Genomic DNA, 16,650 nt, shown 5'->3' with positions numbered 1-16,650 from the left:
CTCTGCTCTAATTTCCAGCTCTAATTTCTTTGTTCTTATCGGTCTCCTCATCACTTCTCCGCCTGCTTTCTCTGACAGAATTCTACTTCTCTGAGTGCTCATCAAATCAACAGTTATGTTGGGAATAAACCTACACACAACACAGAAAACGTAAGATGAAAACATCACAAATGCTTCATCACTACAGCTCATGAGACCCCGAGTCAACCCAGCCGGAGATTTTCACAACAGCTTGCTAATGCCCCGGCAGCTAATCTGTGTGTGTGTGGTCTGAAATGTTATTCAAACATGTGCACACACATATCACTGGTGACTCACATGGCCGGGATTCAGAGGTGCAGGCACACAAGGGTGTGAAACATCCCTTTAGAAATCTCACTTCCATGAGCTCTGTAGCTTAGCGTCTGCAAAACACAGAAGAAATATAGAGCAACTGGAGGAAACGCCTTCATTTTGAAACAGCAATTATTTCTAAGATTCCATACTTGCACCATATAAAAGAAGCGGTGACACATGAAACAATTCATTTTAGCAAAAATAAAGCCCCGGCTCAGTTCTTTGGGCTTTACATGATCTCTGAGGAGGCAACATGCTCTACATCTGGACTGGTCATTTGTCCAGTAAACGCTGCTGTAAGGTGCATTAAATGCATTATTTACATAAGAGGGCACTGTTTTTATATCAAAATTCAAGTTTTACACACTTAAAAATGTCTTAACACATCGTTTCTCAGCTTAAAGAATTTGTGAAATGAGGAAATTAAGAAATATTTTTTCACATTTTATCAGATTCTGACAGAGTTGATGTTAAGACTTAGATATTATCAGTTCAGCCACTTCTTCCCTCTCAAACATTTTATCTTTGCTGACTTGTTTTCATTCTGTGGAGAAATTGTAAGTGTAAGAGTCATAGTTCATCAAATTGCAGCCAGTTTCACAAAGGCTGGGTCAAACAACAAATAACATACAAGGCCTCAGCAGTGACAATATGTAACCCTAAGGAGAGTTTAAGAAAATGACCTGCTTTAACTAACCATACGAAGAATATTTATCTTGTATTTATTCAAATATAACAAACATGCTATGATATCTGTGCGGTTTCCAGACCACACGTAGTTTAACCCTTTAAAATACTGCAAATTTTACCTAAAAGTTTTCTTTTTTTAATGGAAATAAGACATGTTGTGAACCAACTATGTTACTGGATAACTTTTACTGGACCCTTGCTGATCTAACAGGACTAGTAGCATCATCTTCTACTGGAGCACCGTATGGCTTTAAAGGTAACTTGTATAAATACTTTTGAATCTGTGATTGTTGCCTACATCATTCACATATCAGGAATCTTAGCTTTCCAATGGTGTATAACGTGGACTTGGAAGGGAGACTGAGTAAAATACAAACTTATTTGTGAAATGACATCATGTCCTGCACACGGGACATCTGGTACCAACAGGTTAATGCAGCTGAAACTGATCTGTATCCATCAACAGCACGGTTGCTGTATAAATGTAAATAATATAAAATGTGTTTCCTAATAAAAAGATATCCTCCTAACTAAAGTTTACATCCTTTATAAACAGAGTTCAGTAGGAGCCTGTCTCATCTAAAAATGAGCTCATTTTATTTATTTTATTTATTTAACACAAAAGTTGTTAACATGTTTTATTTAAGATTGGACACGGCATGTAAATATGGTCACCATGGAACTTTCCCAGTCAATTACTTCCACAATAGCAAACAAATATGCTGGTACAAGTCCTCAGTGATGTAATTTTTAAATATGCCATTAACCCCATAAAGCCTAAATTTATTTACAATTATATAATAAACAAATAAATAAATACAGGAAAAAAGAGAATAAAAAACACAATTAAATACTAAATAACAATAACAAATACTAATAAATTATAAAAATCTAAACAAAAATAATAGTAAATTAAAACAAAATAACTATATTAAATAAAAAGTAATAATTGTTTTGAAAGGTCAGAAGTGGTGGGGTTCAGGTTATTTCTGTTTGATAAAATATCTTTACTGAGCAGACTGTGGAGACTTCAGCAACACTTGAAGAAAAACAAATAATTATTTTTCTGTGCCTGTACCTCAGAAATCAGCAGTTAAACAACAAATCTAGACAAACCTTTAGCATCTGTACACTTCAGAAGCTTAAACCTGATATTTTCTGTGACTTCAGGAATAATTATTTGTGATTTTACCGTCCTATAGACAGACCTTCCAGCAGGACCTAAATAACAATGTAAAACCTTTCAGCTCAGAAAGCCTCTGCGTTGAAGAAGAGTTTTATCTAAAGCTGAGTTCAGCAGCAGCAATGAGGCTCGAATGTGTTGTTGCACAACCAACATTGTGCAGGAAAAGTCAGGGATTAGAAAATACATGAAAGACTTTTTAGCACGTACATTCATTTTATTTCTTGTGTAAGACTTTATACTTGACAAGAAACTGTAGTTTAACCTGCTGATTGTTGGGTGGTTGGCCTGTGGAGCCTTTAAAGTCCTGATCTGCACATTATAAAGAATAATTGGCAGAAGGCTTTAGTGAATAAAAAGGTTGGTCTGATTTGATACAACAAAGTTTATAACCATCTGGTTTCTTGAAGGGAACATAATAGCTGCCTAAGTGCTGGCACGGGACGAAATGAGCAATAAGAGGCTTTAGCCTAAAGCAACGGCAGAGCAGGCGCACTGTGGCCGGACTACAGGCTAAGAAGTCCTCAGCCCTGACCCATGTATATCTACACTTACCTGACAACACACTGTAAAGGTTCCTCTCCTATTTTCCGTCTCGTCTGATGTGGTGTCTTGTGTTAAATGTCCCAGAGTTGACAGTGATGGTTGAGTAAAGATCAAACAAAGCTGAAGAATGGCGGGATTTAGGTGTCTGTCCCCTGCTGTCTGTTCAGATCATTTCCACAGATTTCACTTCTGTAGAGGCTTTGGCAGGTGGTTGGGTGTTGTAGCCCAGTTACAGTTTGGCGTCTGGGCCAGTGACAGGACTCTCTAGACTCTCTTGCTGGGTCTCATTCATGGCTGCTGATCCAGATTAGCTGGGAGGTGGAGCCTGTCAGTGGCAGATACAAAGACCAGCTGGGAGGTGGGGAAGAAGGTGACCCGGGTCATGATTTTCATGTTGCTGCATTATGAATTTTCAAAGGGTCAGTTTACAGAAACATATGGAAAATATTTGTTCTGTAGATGAAAACTGTGGAAATGTCACCGTACTTGCCAAGAACCTAAAATTAATTAATCAAACTATCAAAATATTTTGTATCATGTCTTCATGGGTTAAAGGTGGGTGAGGAAGGAAGGTCACCATCAGTAAAACTTTGCACAGTAACACTAGCGAATATATTGTCATTGTACTTTTCACAGGTTAGAGATGACCTATCATCTTCTAAAGCTATTCCAATGATGTATTTTGGTAATGCCAGCTCTGCAAGATTTGCAGTTTAAAAACAAATCCGTCTTAATCTTGCACCAGCTGTTAATGTACCTCGGTTTTTCCTGCATCTGACACAGGCTTCTTAAGACCACCACAATCACTAAAAGCCCACTTTCTTCAGATTGACTGACTTCTGGAAGACAAAGTGTTGGAAACATTTCCCAAAGATTTTCCTCCATATTGACATGATACCATCACACAGTTGCTGCCCACCCTAGAGCATTGATCCAAGGCAGGATGGATCCATGTTTTCATGATGTTTCCACCAACTTCTGAGCCTAGCATCTGAATGTGGAGCTGAAATGGAGACTCATCAGACCAGCAACGTTTCTCCATCTTTTATTGTCCAGTGTTGGTGAGTCTGTGTGAATTGTAGCCTCAGTTTCCTGTTCTTAGCTGACAGGAGGCACCCGGTGTGGTCTTCTGCTGCTGTAGCCCATCTGCTTCAAGGCTGGACGTGTTCTGTGTTCAGAGATTCTGTTCTGCAGACCTTGGTTGAAACCAGTGCTTATTTGACTTCTTGTTGGCTTTCTATCATCTTCAACCAGTCTGCCCATTCTCTTCTAACCTCTGACATCAACCAGACATTCTGGTCCAGACAACTGCTGCTCACTGGATATTTTCTCTTCTTCAGACCATTCTCTGTAAACCCTAGAGATGGTTGTGTGTGAAAATCACGTTCAAATCCTCTTTCTTCCCCAATCTGATGCTCAGTTTGAACTTCAGCAAGTCGTCTTCACCATGTCTACATGACTAGATGTTATGATTTATTGCCCTGCGATTGGCTGATTAGATATTTGTGTGAAGCAGCAGTAGAACAGGTGTGATACTGTCACAGACTGACAAGCTTGCAAAACACAGTGAACGTTAAGGGTTTGTTTAATAGAAACGATACAAGAAACAACAAGTAGTTTATTACTGACATCCAGTACAGACGCAGCATAAGAAAACCCTTTTACTCCTTATTTTTTCATTTTGAATAAATACACTTAAAAATATCTCCAAAATTAATATTCTGAAGATGAAGTTCATTAAGATTTTTCTTCTTTCTGCTCCTTTTCATTTTTGTATTTGGATGATCTTTTTTTCTCTTGTGTGTTTTGTCGGAAGAATGAATGAAATAAAACCTAAACTGAATATTAACAGGTCAGTCCTACATGGTTGTTTCTACCACCACGGCAATCCTTCGTTGTTTGCTATAACTGAACAAAGGCCAGTTTATTTAACTGGGTTAAAACTGGCCTGCACACAAATTAAGGGGTTAAACACTGTCTGCTTTGGGATGCATCTGAGAGTCATTTCTCCTACAACTCTAAAATGGTAAATGGATTGTACTGTATATGCACTTTTCCAGTCATATTGACTACTCAAAGCACTTTACACTACATGTCACATTCACCCATTCACACACACATTAATACCCTGATAGACACATCGGGAGGCAACGTGGGGTTCAGTGTCCTGCCCAAGAACACCTCAGCATGGAGTCATAATAATCATGAGATACATAATCCGATTGGTCGACTAGTCGTTTTAATAGTCGGTGACTAATCGACCATCAGAATAGTCATTAGTTGCAGCCCTAGTGGATGACTACAGCCACCCAGCAGCATGGCTTACATTAATTGTATTTAAACACAGAATAATTCAAATAGTTTTGTTCTAATTCCCAAAATTCTCAGAAAACAAATATAGAATACTGACTGAAATGGAGGTACTGTAAACCAGCTGTCGCTCAATGACCACAAACCCAGACAAGCTTTTCCAGTTTTATTTCAAAGTCATGCCACAAGTTGACATTAAATACAAAAGAAAATGAATCATTTCAGATTGTAGCTATAAAATAACCACAGTGTAACCGAGAACCAAATGAACACGCATTAAAAAAGAAAAAGTAAAGCTCACACTGACAAGCACACAGTACAGAACGTACAGCACAGCTCTCTGATACCTAGCTATCAGTAAACATACCGGTCGGGAAGGTAAACTGGATATATAAAATCAACAAGCTTATAAAATACTGATAAAAGATACTTGTTATAAAGATGGTAGCATCTTCTAGAAGAGTCACCATGCAGTAGGTATTCCAGTCTGCAGTTGATAAACACTGGCAGAAAAGTACAAGAAGAATCACAAGCTCATTCCTTGAGTGGACAAGACTTCATCTCAGATAAAAATGTCAGCGTTTTGATTTGTATACAGTCTATGTGATGCAGTCAGTTGAAGAACATAACACTAGATGCACTCTCCTGGAAGCCCAGTCTATCTAAACACATGCAGGCATATGCAGCTTGATGAGGCTTTAAAACTGGCACCAAAGCAGTCTTTCTGGTGGGAAATGGGGAATGAAAACTTTAAATTGTACATATTTTCAGTGTCAGTCAGTCTGCTTTATTCCTGCTTCCACCATATGATGTGTGAATTGTCTGAGCTGGTTTAAAACTTTAGTTAAACTTCCATCTGCCAGAATTTAAGAAGCTAAAGGCATCGTCAACCAGAAGAATTAATTCCGCAAATGAGTCATTTGTCCTTATGAGTAGTTGCCTCAATTCTCCATTTTCCTTTAGGTTTCCTAAATCAAATCTAGGGTCAAAGCTGGATTCGCAGTTCGTAAAGCACTTGCTGGCTAATCTGAAATTTGTAATATCAGAAGTTATCTGCATCCTTTTCTGAAATCCAAATAACAAAGAAGCTGTAAACAAACTCCAAGAGAGTGCATCCTGCATACTTCTTTCTAGCGATGTGAGACTAAAACACAGTAGGATGAATAAATCAGCAACCTCTGCTGGCAGCGACAGGTGAGTCTTAGCTAAAGATGCTCATGCAACACCAGTTATATGTGAACCGAACAACTCAGAAGGCTTGTCGCAGCAGAAAAGGTGCATTTGCTCTTCTGCAAACTGACTTTGGCAAGAATTTTAGCTACCATCTTTTTCCACCGTTTCTGAGATTGAAGATAAAGGTGTAATCCAATCACTAGTACCAAACAGTTCCTAAAAACATCTGTCCTGATGGTTCAGTGCAGCAAGTCTGTGCATCGGGTTAGCTTATCTGACTTTCCAAACCAACAGAGCGGAGCTTATTTTACCACATTGTCTTTATCCTAAGTTACCACAGCACTTAAACCCTGGCCACAGTAACTTAACTTGTTCCTATCTGAGGTGATGTCTCGCCTTCTGTAACAGGTAGAAAAAGATAACTATCACAAAATCATTTCAGGAAAAAAAGAAATTGGTGGGAAATTGAAGAAGCTCACTCCCTGTGGCCACTATAATTACCACGGTTCAGGACAAACCGATTGAACAGCAGCGTCCACATTTTTGCTGTCTGGTGAATTGAACTGAGCTGGATCAATTACTTTCATACAAATATGTACAGTAATGACAAAGATCAGTCTCGCTCAATCTCTTGCTTGCTGCAGGCCTTGTAGCCCTCTCCTCAACACTTAACTACCTAAAGCAACACCACATAACTTTCTGTCCTTAAAACTCTTTGTTTCTGGCTTGTTTTGATGGCACAGCAACATTTATTATGTGCATTCCTGGAGCCGACGTTGCCCTGCAGCATCCTGAGGCTGAGAAACTGCACTTCAATACTTTTTTTTCCCAGCCCCGAGCATCACCTAACAGCTATGTTTCGCTTTACATCACCTGCCAGCAACTGGATATCAACACACTGGTCAATTTGGATGCACACCATGACTGATAAAGCAAAAAAATCCCAAGAGGACATTATCAGAGGAAGAGAGGAAATAAAAGTTACAGAGCAAAAGATAAGAACAGACAGACTGACTTTCACTGGCTGGAGAGATCTTAGAGAAGAGACAGGGCAAAGACGATGCTGGATTAGCCTTTGTTCGGGGGTGCCAAAGAGTAATAATCTGGCACAGTTCAGCAGTTTGGATTTAATACGTTTTATGGTAATGGGCCATTTCCCCACCAGAAATCTGTTAGTCTGGACTGAACACTCCAGGAGGACTAATGATTATCTAATCGATGCCATGGAGTGACATCTGTAGCATCAGTTTAGGAATACTGAATCCCTTGACACACAAGAATCTGTCTGAGTTATGTCAATCTTCTCATCTCACTCTTAAATGTATTGACTTATTTCCCCAAATGAATCTTTAAGTGTTGCAGATAACACCATCTACACTATTTATTTTCTAAGAATCTCTAGGAACCTGTAGCATTAGCAAACTGCTGCAATTATAAAAATATCATAGTCTTAAAATGTAGATAAGTCACTGTGGGAGGAGGTCAAAGGTGAATATTTCAGCTGATTCCTCTAAATGTTCTTGTTCATTACAAGGGAGGATGGAGAAAAAAAACTGTTTACTCCTAAAATCATAAACGTTCATCAAAATATGGATACCACAACTAATCATTTTAGTTGCTGCTACTTTTATATACATACTGTATAGTGCAGGTTACTGAGTACAAAAAATGTGAAAACTGGATATTGTTTTAATGCATGCAAGTGTGCAACATGAGCCTTTTTTTCACACAGTATGTTTATCAAAGTAGCAATAATGAGTGATGACTGAACACTTGATGGGAACCCAAAACATATCTTTAGTGATTTAAAATGGTGCGAGCATATTTCAAAGCATTTTGCATTTTGCTACATGCACTGCTGTTTTTGGATTCATATGACTGTTGTGAGAAGTTCAGCTTCACTTGAATGGTACCGAGTTATTCAAACCTGCTTTGGCATTTACATGCAGAAATATACAGAAGACAGAAAAGCTCAGCATATATAAAACGGTTTAGACACTCCAACCAGTCCTGGTTAGTTCGGTAGCTGGAGTGTTTGTGTATGCATGTGTTTCTGAATGTGTCTGTGTTTGTTTCTTAACAGTGAAAGTCGTAACACTTTTGGCAAAGGTTCACACTGTGCATCATTTACAAAGAGTAATATAACAACCCAATAAAAATCACTTGATGAAAAACACAAGGACATCGTGAAAAGCAAAACATTTGTCCAGCATTTACACAGCAAACATCTTTCCAACTCACACACTACATCAACCACAATGCACCTCATTACAAAAGGGTCTTGGATTTTTTGGCACTGCTGTGGCATGAGTAGAAACCTAAAAAGGAACTCCTTAAAACATTTCAGAGTGAGCTTGACCGAATTATTTTGGCTGCTAACTTTTAAGATTTCTGTGATGTTTTGGATGACACAATTAAGCCCAAATATGTTAAACCTGTCAGGTTGTGTATTAGTTACTATATTTCTGTTAAAACAGAATGGAGAGATGAAATAACAAAATATAGCTGCTAGCCTAACATAGTTACACAGATCCATACTAACATCACCTCAAGAGAAAATAAATATAAAATCTGTGGCAACTTCAGGAAAGCTTACATTGTCAACACAAAATTATGTACATTCATGAACACCAGTTCACACTAACTTGAAAGGTGCTATTGTCATAACTGTTAGATTAGTCACAGCTTAGCTAAAGATACCCAATGTCAGCTAAAAGAAATCTGCTTTAACTTTATTCACTAAAAAATTAAAGGAGCCACTGTTGGCTAAAAGAAATCTCAAATAGATTTGTGTTTCATAAAGGAAAGCTTTTCCCCACCAACTTAGAAAATAATTTGGCTGCTGAAAGAAACAAATGCTAGCGTAGCTAATTTTAGCCTATTGTAATGAAAATCACACACAGAAAACAGGGGTAAAAAAAAATGTATATTCTGATATGTAAATTTAAAATGTGGAGAAGATACTGTAGGTGTTAAAAATTTAATTTTTCATAAAACATTTGGCATAAAATTTAGAATGCAAGAGATCATTGTGCTAAAAATTTGCTGTAAAACACAATAATAAACTCAAAAATGGTCAAAATCTTCCTGAAAGCAGGATCTCAAAGATGGCTGAGCTTTTTTCCCTATTGTTCATTGAGGAAATAAACTATTTTAATTAATCTGTTACTTATTAAATAATACTAAGGACCTAATTTAAGAGAAGTCATAGCAACTCCAGTCCAATAAAGTCACACATTCTGATGCATATTTTTTGCACATAATTTCTCATAAATGATGAGACAAGAAAACTTTTTGGGGAACATTAAGCTGGATTTCAAAGTGTTGCACCGAATAATCACTAAAAGAATGCAAGGTTTAATTTCACAGCTTATTGTGTACTGTATATGACCTAAGGCTGACTCATTAATAAACATTGAAACCTATTTCCCTATCAGTTTATGTCACTCAAATATTTTCTAAAGATCGCTACAGTCTACATTTATCAAATAAATTAGGTATTTCTATTAGGGCTGTCAAAATTAATGTCAGTGCAAAGAGATTCATCCATGGAATTAATACGTTTATTCTTTCACAGATTCTTGTGAGACAAATAATAAGCATTGTTAAATACACTAAATAATCTGGAAATTACATCCTCTTCTCTAAATGTGAATTAAAAATACTTAATTTCGGTTATTTCTTTTTAACTAGAACTGGCATTCATAAGTGGACCATGTAAAGTTATTAACTAAAACTTTCTTAAATGAATAGTTATTATTTTGCCCCTGACACTGCAGTAATTCTTTTTGCGAGCATGTACAGACACAAGAAATTGTAATTATTCTGTAATATAATGTTCTGCTCAACAGCTTCTATATCCTGGTTTTAAGACCTTGTGTTGTGCTCAGTTTGATAAAAGTAATGCTGATGTTGTCAACAAGTTCCTATACGGTCCACTGATTACTCATCAACATGCAGCTTCAATTCAGAGTCATTAAAATTTATCTGCAAAATATTGGTTTACTTCATGGGTTGGTGGGAAGGCATCACTGGGAAACAAGTGAGTGGAGAGTGATGCATTCAGTTGCAAAAGAAAAAAAACTGACCACATGCACAAACCGGATGCCCAAATTACTTTCACAATTTGTGCTTTCAATTTATTTGGGTCAAAGAGCTGAACCTGTTTTCTAAAATGACAAATACCTACAGGAGCTCCCTTTGTAATGACTAGAACATAAAAAAAAATATGGAGGATGTGAAGGCATTTCCTGAATCCTGACAAGACAACTCAATGCCACTGAATTTTTAACCCATTTTTAAAGTTGTGACCAGACAATGTTGCTTATCCAGAAGGCTGCAAACACAACATTTAGGTAATAATTAAAAAAGAAAATAACAATAACACAGGCAAATAAATATGGACTTGCAGCAGGTTCAAAATGGTGTAAGACTGCAATAAAGTTTCAGTTCAAGCAGAACTTGGTAACTTGAAAAAAAAACAAAAAACTTTTTGTGATATTTGCTGACACTTTTATAGATATGAAAATCATGGCAATGCGACGGCTTATTTGTGAGGCTTTAAAATTGTGGAGCTGCGTTAACATGTTGTTTAAGGGCAGATATAGGTTAACTATATTGCCTTTTATGCAACTGTAATGGCTACCAGACTCTCTCCTATGCATGGAGGAGCTTTGGAGGCAGAGCTGAAGCACAGCAGAGAGGAAGGAGAAGGTCAACCTGCAAGAATTTGTTCAGTTTTTCAAGAATAAGTCCACATGCCTGCAACTGCAGCAACCAGATTTGCAACAACCATGTGGCACATATACCTTTGGCACTGCTTATTTCTCTCTATGTTCCCTTTTATCCATCAAGCAGGTCACTGGTAGCTGATTTTTAACATATATATACAGTACTGAGACAGTAGAAGACATTAACAATATGACTTTAGTGCCTTGCACCAGGAAACTTTAAAAATACTTTGAGCGGGAGGGTTTGTTGTACTTCCTAGATGTCTGCAAATATAATTCACTGCTTGGCACTCAGTTTGAAACACTAGCAGTTTGCTCACTATCTGTTAAACTAAAGAACAACAAAAGAGCACAGAAAAGATAAGTAGCACCTAAATAGTAGCCGACAGCTGCTGCTAATGTTCACAAGTGCTAGAGGCATTATGAATGCATACAAGACCTAACTGTTTCAAACTGTTTGATATGATGATCAGGCTGACTGAGGTGCATTAGTGTCGACATGCTGACTCCTCAAAACTAGCATTTCAAAGACGCTTGAGATAGAAAGAATAAATATATATAGTAAGAATTGAACAGTACACTACAAGGCTGTAAACATATTGAAAAATAACACATGCAAGACACATTTATAAAGATGCTATACACAAATACGTGTGACCACTTAAATGCCATGTGTGACAGTTCAAGTACTGGAAAAGGTGCTGAAATCAAACATCTTACATTCAAAGGAAATGTCTTGATGAGGACAGTAACTAACATTGTAACTCATACTTAGAAAAACAAAACTTGGATTGCACTTTTTAGTAAACAAAAAACTAAACACAGGTTGTGATTTCTGTTTGGGCTTCTGTCACAAAAAGCCCACCAGGTGCTAAAATATGGTTAGATTGAGTGGTCACATGATCTACATAAGAACTGTCATGGTTAATAAGAGATAGACTAAATAGTACCACTTGTGGTTCAATATGCAAAAACATCTCAGATCAGCAGTTCATCCATGCTGTTTTTCCTGCTGTGGAGGCAAAGCCAGGACCAAGGCGATGGCACAGGTTGTTTGGCGGGACGTCTCCTCTGCTAGCCCTCCTTTCTTCTGTACTTGAGGGTCTTTTTACACCTCAAAATCATGTAAAGTGCAAGGTGTGTTTTCCCTTAAAGGACCCTTTTTTCCCTTTGATTCACACCTTTCCACAGATTTTTTTTTCTCCAGGTACAACATGGATTAACAAATGGTCATTCACCCTGCACACACCACAATCTCACTATCACACACATAAAAACACTCATGTCTGTTCTGTGCCAACAGCAGAAGCTGTTTTTCGGGGTCACGTGGCGCAAGTCTTTTGGATCAGCCAGAAGACTCTCGTCAGAGGATACGTCAGGCAGTGGTGTCGCCAATAAGAGAAGATGCGGCACAGGGGGTGGTGATTTGTAGCTCGGGCTAGACCAGGCCAGGATGGTCTGAAGGGGGACTAAGAGAGCGGAGGGCCTGGCTCGTCTTTGGTCCCATAAAGCACTTGATTAATGTGAGGGTGAACGCCTGCACGCCTCCAGACAGGGAAAGTATGTACATGGAGAAGGGGGTCAGATCAGAGGAGGAAGAGTAGAACTATTAGAAGCACCGGTTGCTAAGCTACGACTAGAGAGATGTGGAGCACAGGCAGTTTGCTTCTTGTCTTTAAGCCATGCAGTTTAGAGATCGTCCATAGCAACCGGCGGCAAAGAATCTTGGGCAAGTTTCAAACAGAAGGAAAGATGGAAGATGGGAGGCAAGACGTCCAACACGAGCACACTCACAGAACACAGAAAAGCTCTTAAGAAGAGGGGGAGGAAATAGCTGCTGTTGCCTTTCAGCTGTAAAGTGGACAGTAAAAAGTGACAGACATTGCTGCATGCTCTCCAAAAGCACCGCAAACTGCTGAAGACTTGAGGTGTTTGAGAGGGCCAGCTGGGTGGGAGGAAGGAAAGATGAGGAGACAGAGATGAGACAAAAAGCAGACGGCAATGTAGACTTCAAGGAGCTAACACAGATCATTTTAAACATAATCCCACCCCATCTCCTCAAGCTGGAGAGACCGACTCAACCTTAAGGCAATGCATAGCCCTTGGAAACATTGGCACATGCATGGAGAGAGCAGAAATGTCTGCATATGTGTTATACTTCATGTGTATGGGTACATACATGTGTTTGAATTTACAGAAAATGCAGTGATTTAATAAATCTTCCAACGTAAACTGTCCTATTCTCCAGCCGCTCGTGGCGATCCTGACTACAAATCCTGTTGAGAAGCCTCCTTTCAGCTCAACTTCCTGAAGCGGACTAATTAATCGCCAGTTTTGGCTGGAATGTGGTCAGAGATTTCTCTCCCCACGTTATCATTTATGAACACTTTCTTTTTATATCTATAGATGCAGGCCTTCAAAAACAAAACAAAGCAGATTTAAATACTAAGGTGAAAAAGTGAAGCAAAGCATGAAAAAGAAGGGGAATAATAAGAGATGTAAAGTAAGTGCAAGCGACAGAAAAAAGACACAGTGAGCTCCCACTACAGCTGAGAGATGAGAAGTTTCAGTCGCATCAAGGATGGCCTCAGATGTTGGTGAGCGTGGTGGAGGTGATGAGGCGCACAGTGAGCGTGCCCGGGAGGTCGTTGTCCTGGCGGCTGCCCTTGTCACAGAGGTGAAGCATGTGCTGCTCCTGCCGCTCGTTGGGGTCGCTGAACAAGGTCACCTGACCCAGGAAGGTGTCCACAATCATGTTCTTGTTGTAAATCTGCATGTCACTCAAGAGATCCAACGGAGATGGCATAAAGCAGGAAGAGAGAGGAGAGAAAAGACAAAAAGCAGTAAGGATGAGAGGGAAACCAGAGGAGGGAAAATAAACAACAAACATATAGAGGTTTCTGAGGCAGGCAACAAGTATTAGAGAAGAATTCTTCCATGCAAAGTTGCATGGAAGAATGAAGAGCAATTCAGGTAGAAAAAGTATTATAATGAAACTGAGATAAACAGGGAAATGTGATGCATAATAACATAATTAAAGGTGTGATCTGTGACATAAACACACATCAGAGCGACAGATCCTGCTTTTCAGATGACAGCAATGGTTTTTTGAGGAGCATTGGAATAAAATTATTATATTTTTCATTTTACCATTACCAATAAATCACTTCTTTGGTTTTATACTCGCATCTTACAGAAAGGACCAAACTTCTGTTTTAGTTCAGAGAGAAAATATTAAGTAATTAATTTATTAGAAAAAGAATTAATCATAGAGCTTAATTACATTAATCATTCTGTTTTTTTATTTATAAATAATCCTGTTATTGTGTATGAGGACTGGAGATTTTATTGGGAAAGAGCTTGAGTTTTACTGAATGAAGCAAAATGTGACTGGAAAAACAGCATTTATGATTCAATAATCAATCGTTATTTTTACTATAAGGACTCTGCTGTATTATTAGTTATCCAGGGTTTAATCAACCCTGAGAAGTCTGAGACTCATTCCCTTGTTTGAATACTTTTAATTTTGCCTTTATACACATACATACATACAAACATAAAAAAGCCTACCATACCCATGTTAAGTATCTTTATTTTCAGTACAACTTTGCCTGTATGATCACTTTAGTCCACTTTTTTTCCCACATTGGACCCCAAAATACAGAAAATGATCAAATCTGTAAACTGAGAAAAATATATATTATATTACAATAAAAACCAAAAGCAACACTTTTTCTATTTTGTAAAATGACAAAAAAAGACATACACAAAAAGAAATTTAACACCTGCCCCTCCCTGAGCCGCCACCTTATCATGGTGGAGAGGTTTGCACGTCCTGAAGATCCTAGGTACAATGTTGTTGGGGGGTTTATGTCTCTGGTAGGGTAATCCATGGCACACGGGTCTCTAGGGGAGGGACCAGACAAAGTGCAGCTCAAAGACCCCTATGATGCATAAAAACATTGGAGCCAAGTTCCCCTCACCCGGATGCAGGTCACCAGGGCCCTCCTCCTGTGGACTCACCACCTGCAGGAAGGGCCGTAGGGGTCAGGTGCAGTGCAAGCTGGGCAGCAGCTGACCTCACCTCTCTGCTGGGGAAGAAGCCCGAGCTAGTGCACAAGGTTGAGCGGTTCTGGCTAGATATAGTTGGACTCACCATGATGTACAGGCTTGGGCTCTGGAACCAGTGTTTTAGAGAATGGCTGGACCCTCTTCCATAACTTGATTTGGTGTTTGTACAATGACAGTAAAACGTGGAGGAGCGTGATTAGGAGGAACTGCCCCTCTGACCTGAATCCTAGCAGTGTTTTATTACTGGACTTCTGTGTTAGTCATGGATTGTCTATGATGAACACCATATGTTGGTGGTTCGATTCAAGGCTTCCCCTGAATCTATGTCGAAGTGCTCATGGGCAAGACACTAAACCCCACGTTGCCTCCCGATGTGTCTATCCGGGAATGAATGTGTGTGTTAGCGCCAAAAAAAGCACCAAGTATGTAACCATAGGAGTGCTGTTTGAGTGTGTGCAAGAATGGGTGAATGTACCATGCGCGCTTTGAGCGGTCAAGATGACTAGAAAAGCGCTATATAAAAACAAGCGCCATATACCATTAACACCATGTTCAGGCATAAGAGCATCCACATGTGCAGCAGTGCACTTGACATCAGGCCGCAGTTTGAATGACTGATATCATCAAACTTGCGGCGGCATGTCTTGGATACACTGGTGAAGAGAGGGGCGGAGCTGTCAACTGGTAGTGAGTTGGCTCAGATGGTGGGAGGATGCTGGTCAGGCCCAGCAGGCCCAAATGTGAGTGTCTGCTAGGAACATCTGGCGGAGTCCCCTGTCAGAAAGAGTTTCAACTCCCACCTCCAGCAGAGCTTCAACCATGTCCCGAGTGAGGTGGGGGACACTGAGTCCAAGTGGACAATTGTTTTCATTCAGTCAAGCATTTTTCACCAAATCACTAACAAATCTTGTAGTTCTGTGTGATGGGAAGTGAGAAGAAGTGTATGAAGGCATATGAAGCCTCTGCCGTCATTTGCCCACAGAAAATCATTGAAATAGCAGGTACCACTTTTCCTGAAACAATACATTCTACTGATTTACAACCTTTTTATAACAGCAAACAGTAGCCTGACTTTTTTTTACCAAACTTAATTAATAAGCCTCTATTTAGTGGTCCTGGTGACCCAAAGATATTCCACAGCTAAAACTTGCAGCATTTCAGTACCACCATCACAAACCCATGCAGATGTTAATTACTGTGCTGCAGTAAAATGGGTGCAGATCAACGGCTCACCTCGATATGGATGCCTTCTTTTGGCTTTTTGCGGTAAAACAAGCCTTTGACGTCAAAGTTTGGGCACCGTGTGTCCTTTTGAACTGGTGAACGAACCCTCTCCCCTTCACAGACGATTATCACGTAGGGATCAGCAGCTGTGAGGAGAAAAAACTCAATTTAACTTTACATCAATAAGCAGCATTCAGCTTTCCTTCAGGTCAAAGTGACATCAGTATATATATATATATATATATATATATATATATATATATATATATACTGATCACATTTTAATCGCATAACAATATCTGCACCAACATAAATGTTTTATGTATATATATATATATATATATATATATTAGAATGATATAATTGTATATTATTTATTCTATTTTA

At 38.9% G+C, this 16,650-nt stretch overlaps 1 protein-coding gene across 3 annotated transcripts in view; it reads right to left on the bottom strand.

Annotated features, from left to right (window-relative positions):
- Window positions 1-323: 323 nt before the first annotated feature.
- Window positions 324-16,650, bottom strand: part of capn5b (calpain 5b) — a 110,883-nt gene continuing 94,556 nt past the window's right edge. For 2 of the 3 annotated variants that reach the window (XM_042008980.1, XM_042008981.1), the window contains exons 12-13: window positions 16,273-16,409; window positions 13,175-13,738 (exon numbers count right to left, since the gene is read on the bottom strand). In XM_042008980.1, coding sequence (XP_041864914.1) covers window positions 13,556-13,738; window positions 16,273-16,409 — 320 coding nt within the window. In that variant the 3' untranslated portion in view covers window positions 13,175-13,555. Of the gene's footprint in view, window positions 405-13,174; window positions 13,739-16,272; window positions 16,410-16,650 lie in introns of those variants that run through there. The other variant, XM_042008982.1, reaches the window with a different exon arrangement.

The sequence above is a fragment of the Melanotaenia boesemani genome, chromosome 15 (assembly GCF_017639745.1).
Source record: "Melanotaenia boesemani isolate fMelBoe1 chromosome 15, fMelBoe1.pri, whole genome shotgun sequence".
In the NCBI taxonomy this organism is placed as follows: Eukaryota; Metazoa; Chordata; class Actinopteri; order Atheriniformes; family Melanotaeniidae; genus Melanotaenia; species Melanotaenia boesemani.
The sequence above is the reverse complement of the archived record's forward strand: the minus strand, read 5'-3'. Positions and strand labels throughout refer to the sequence as shown.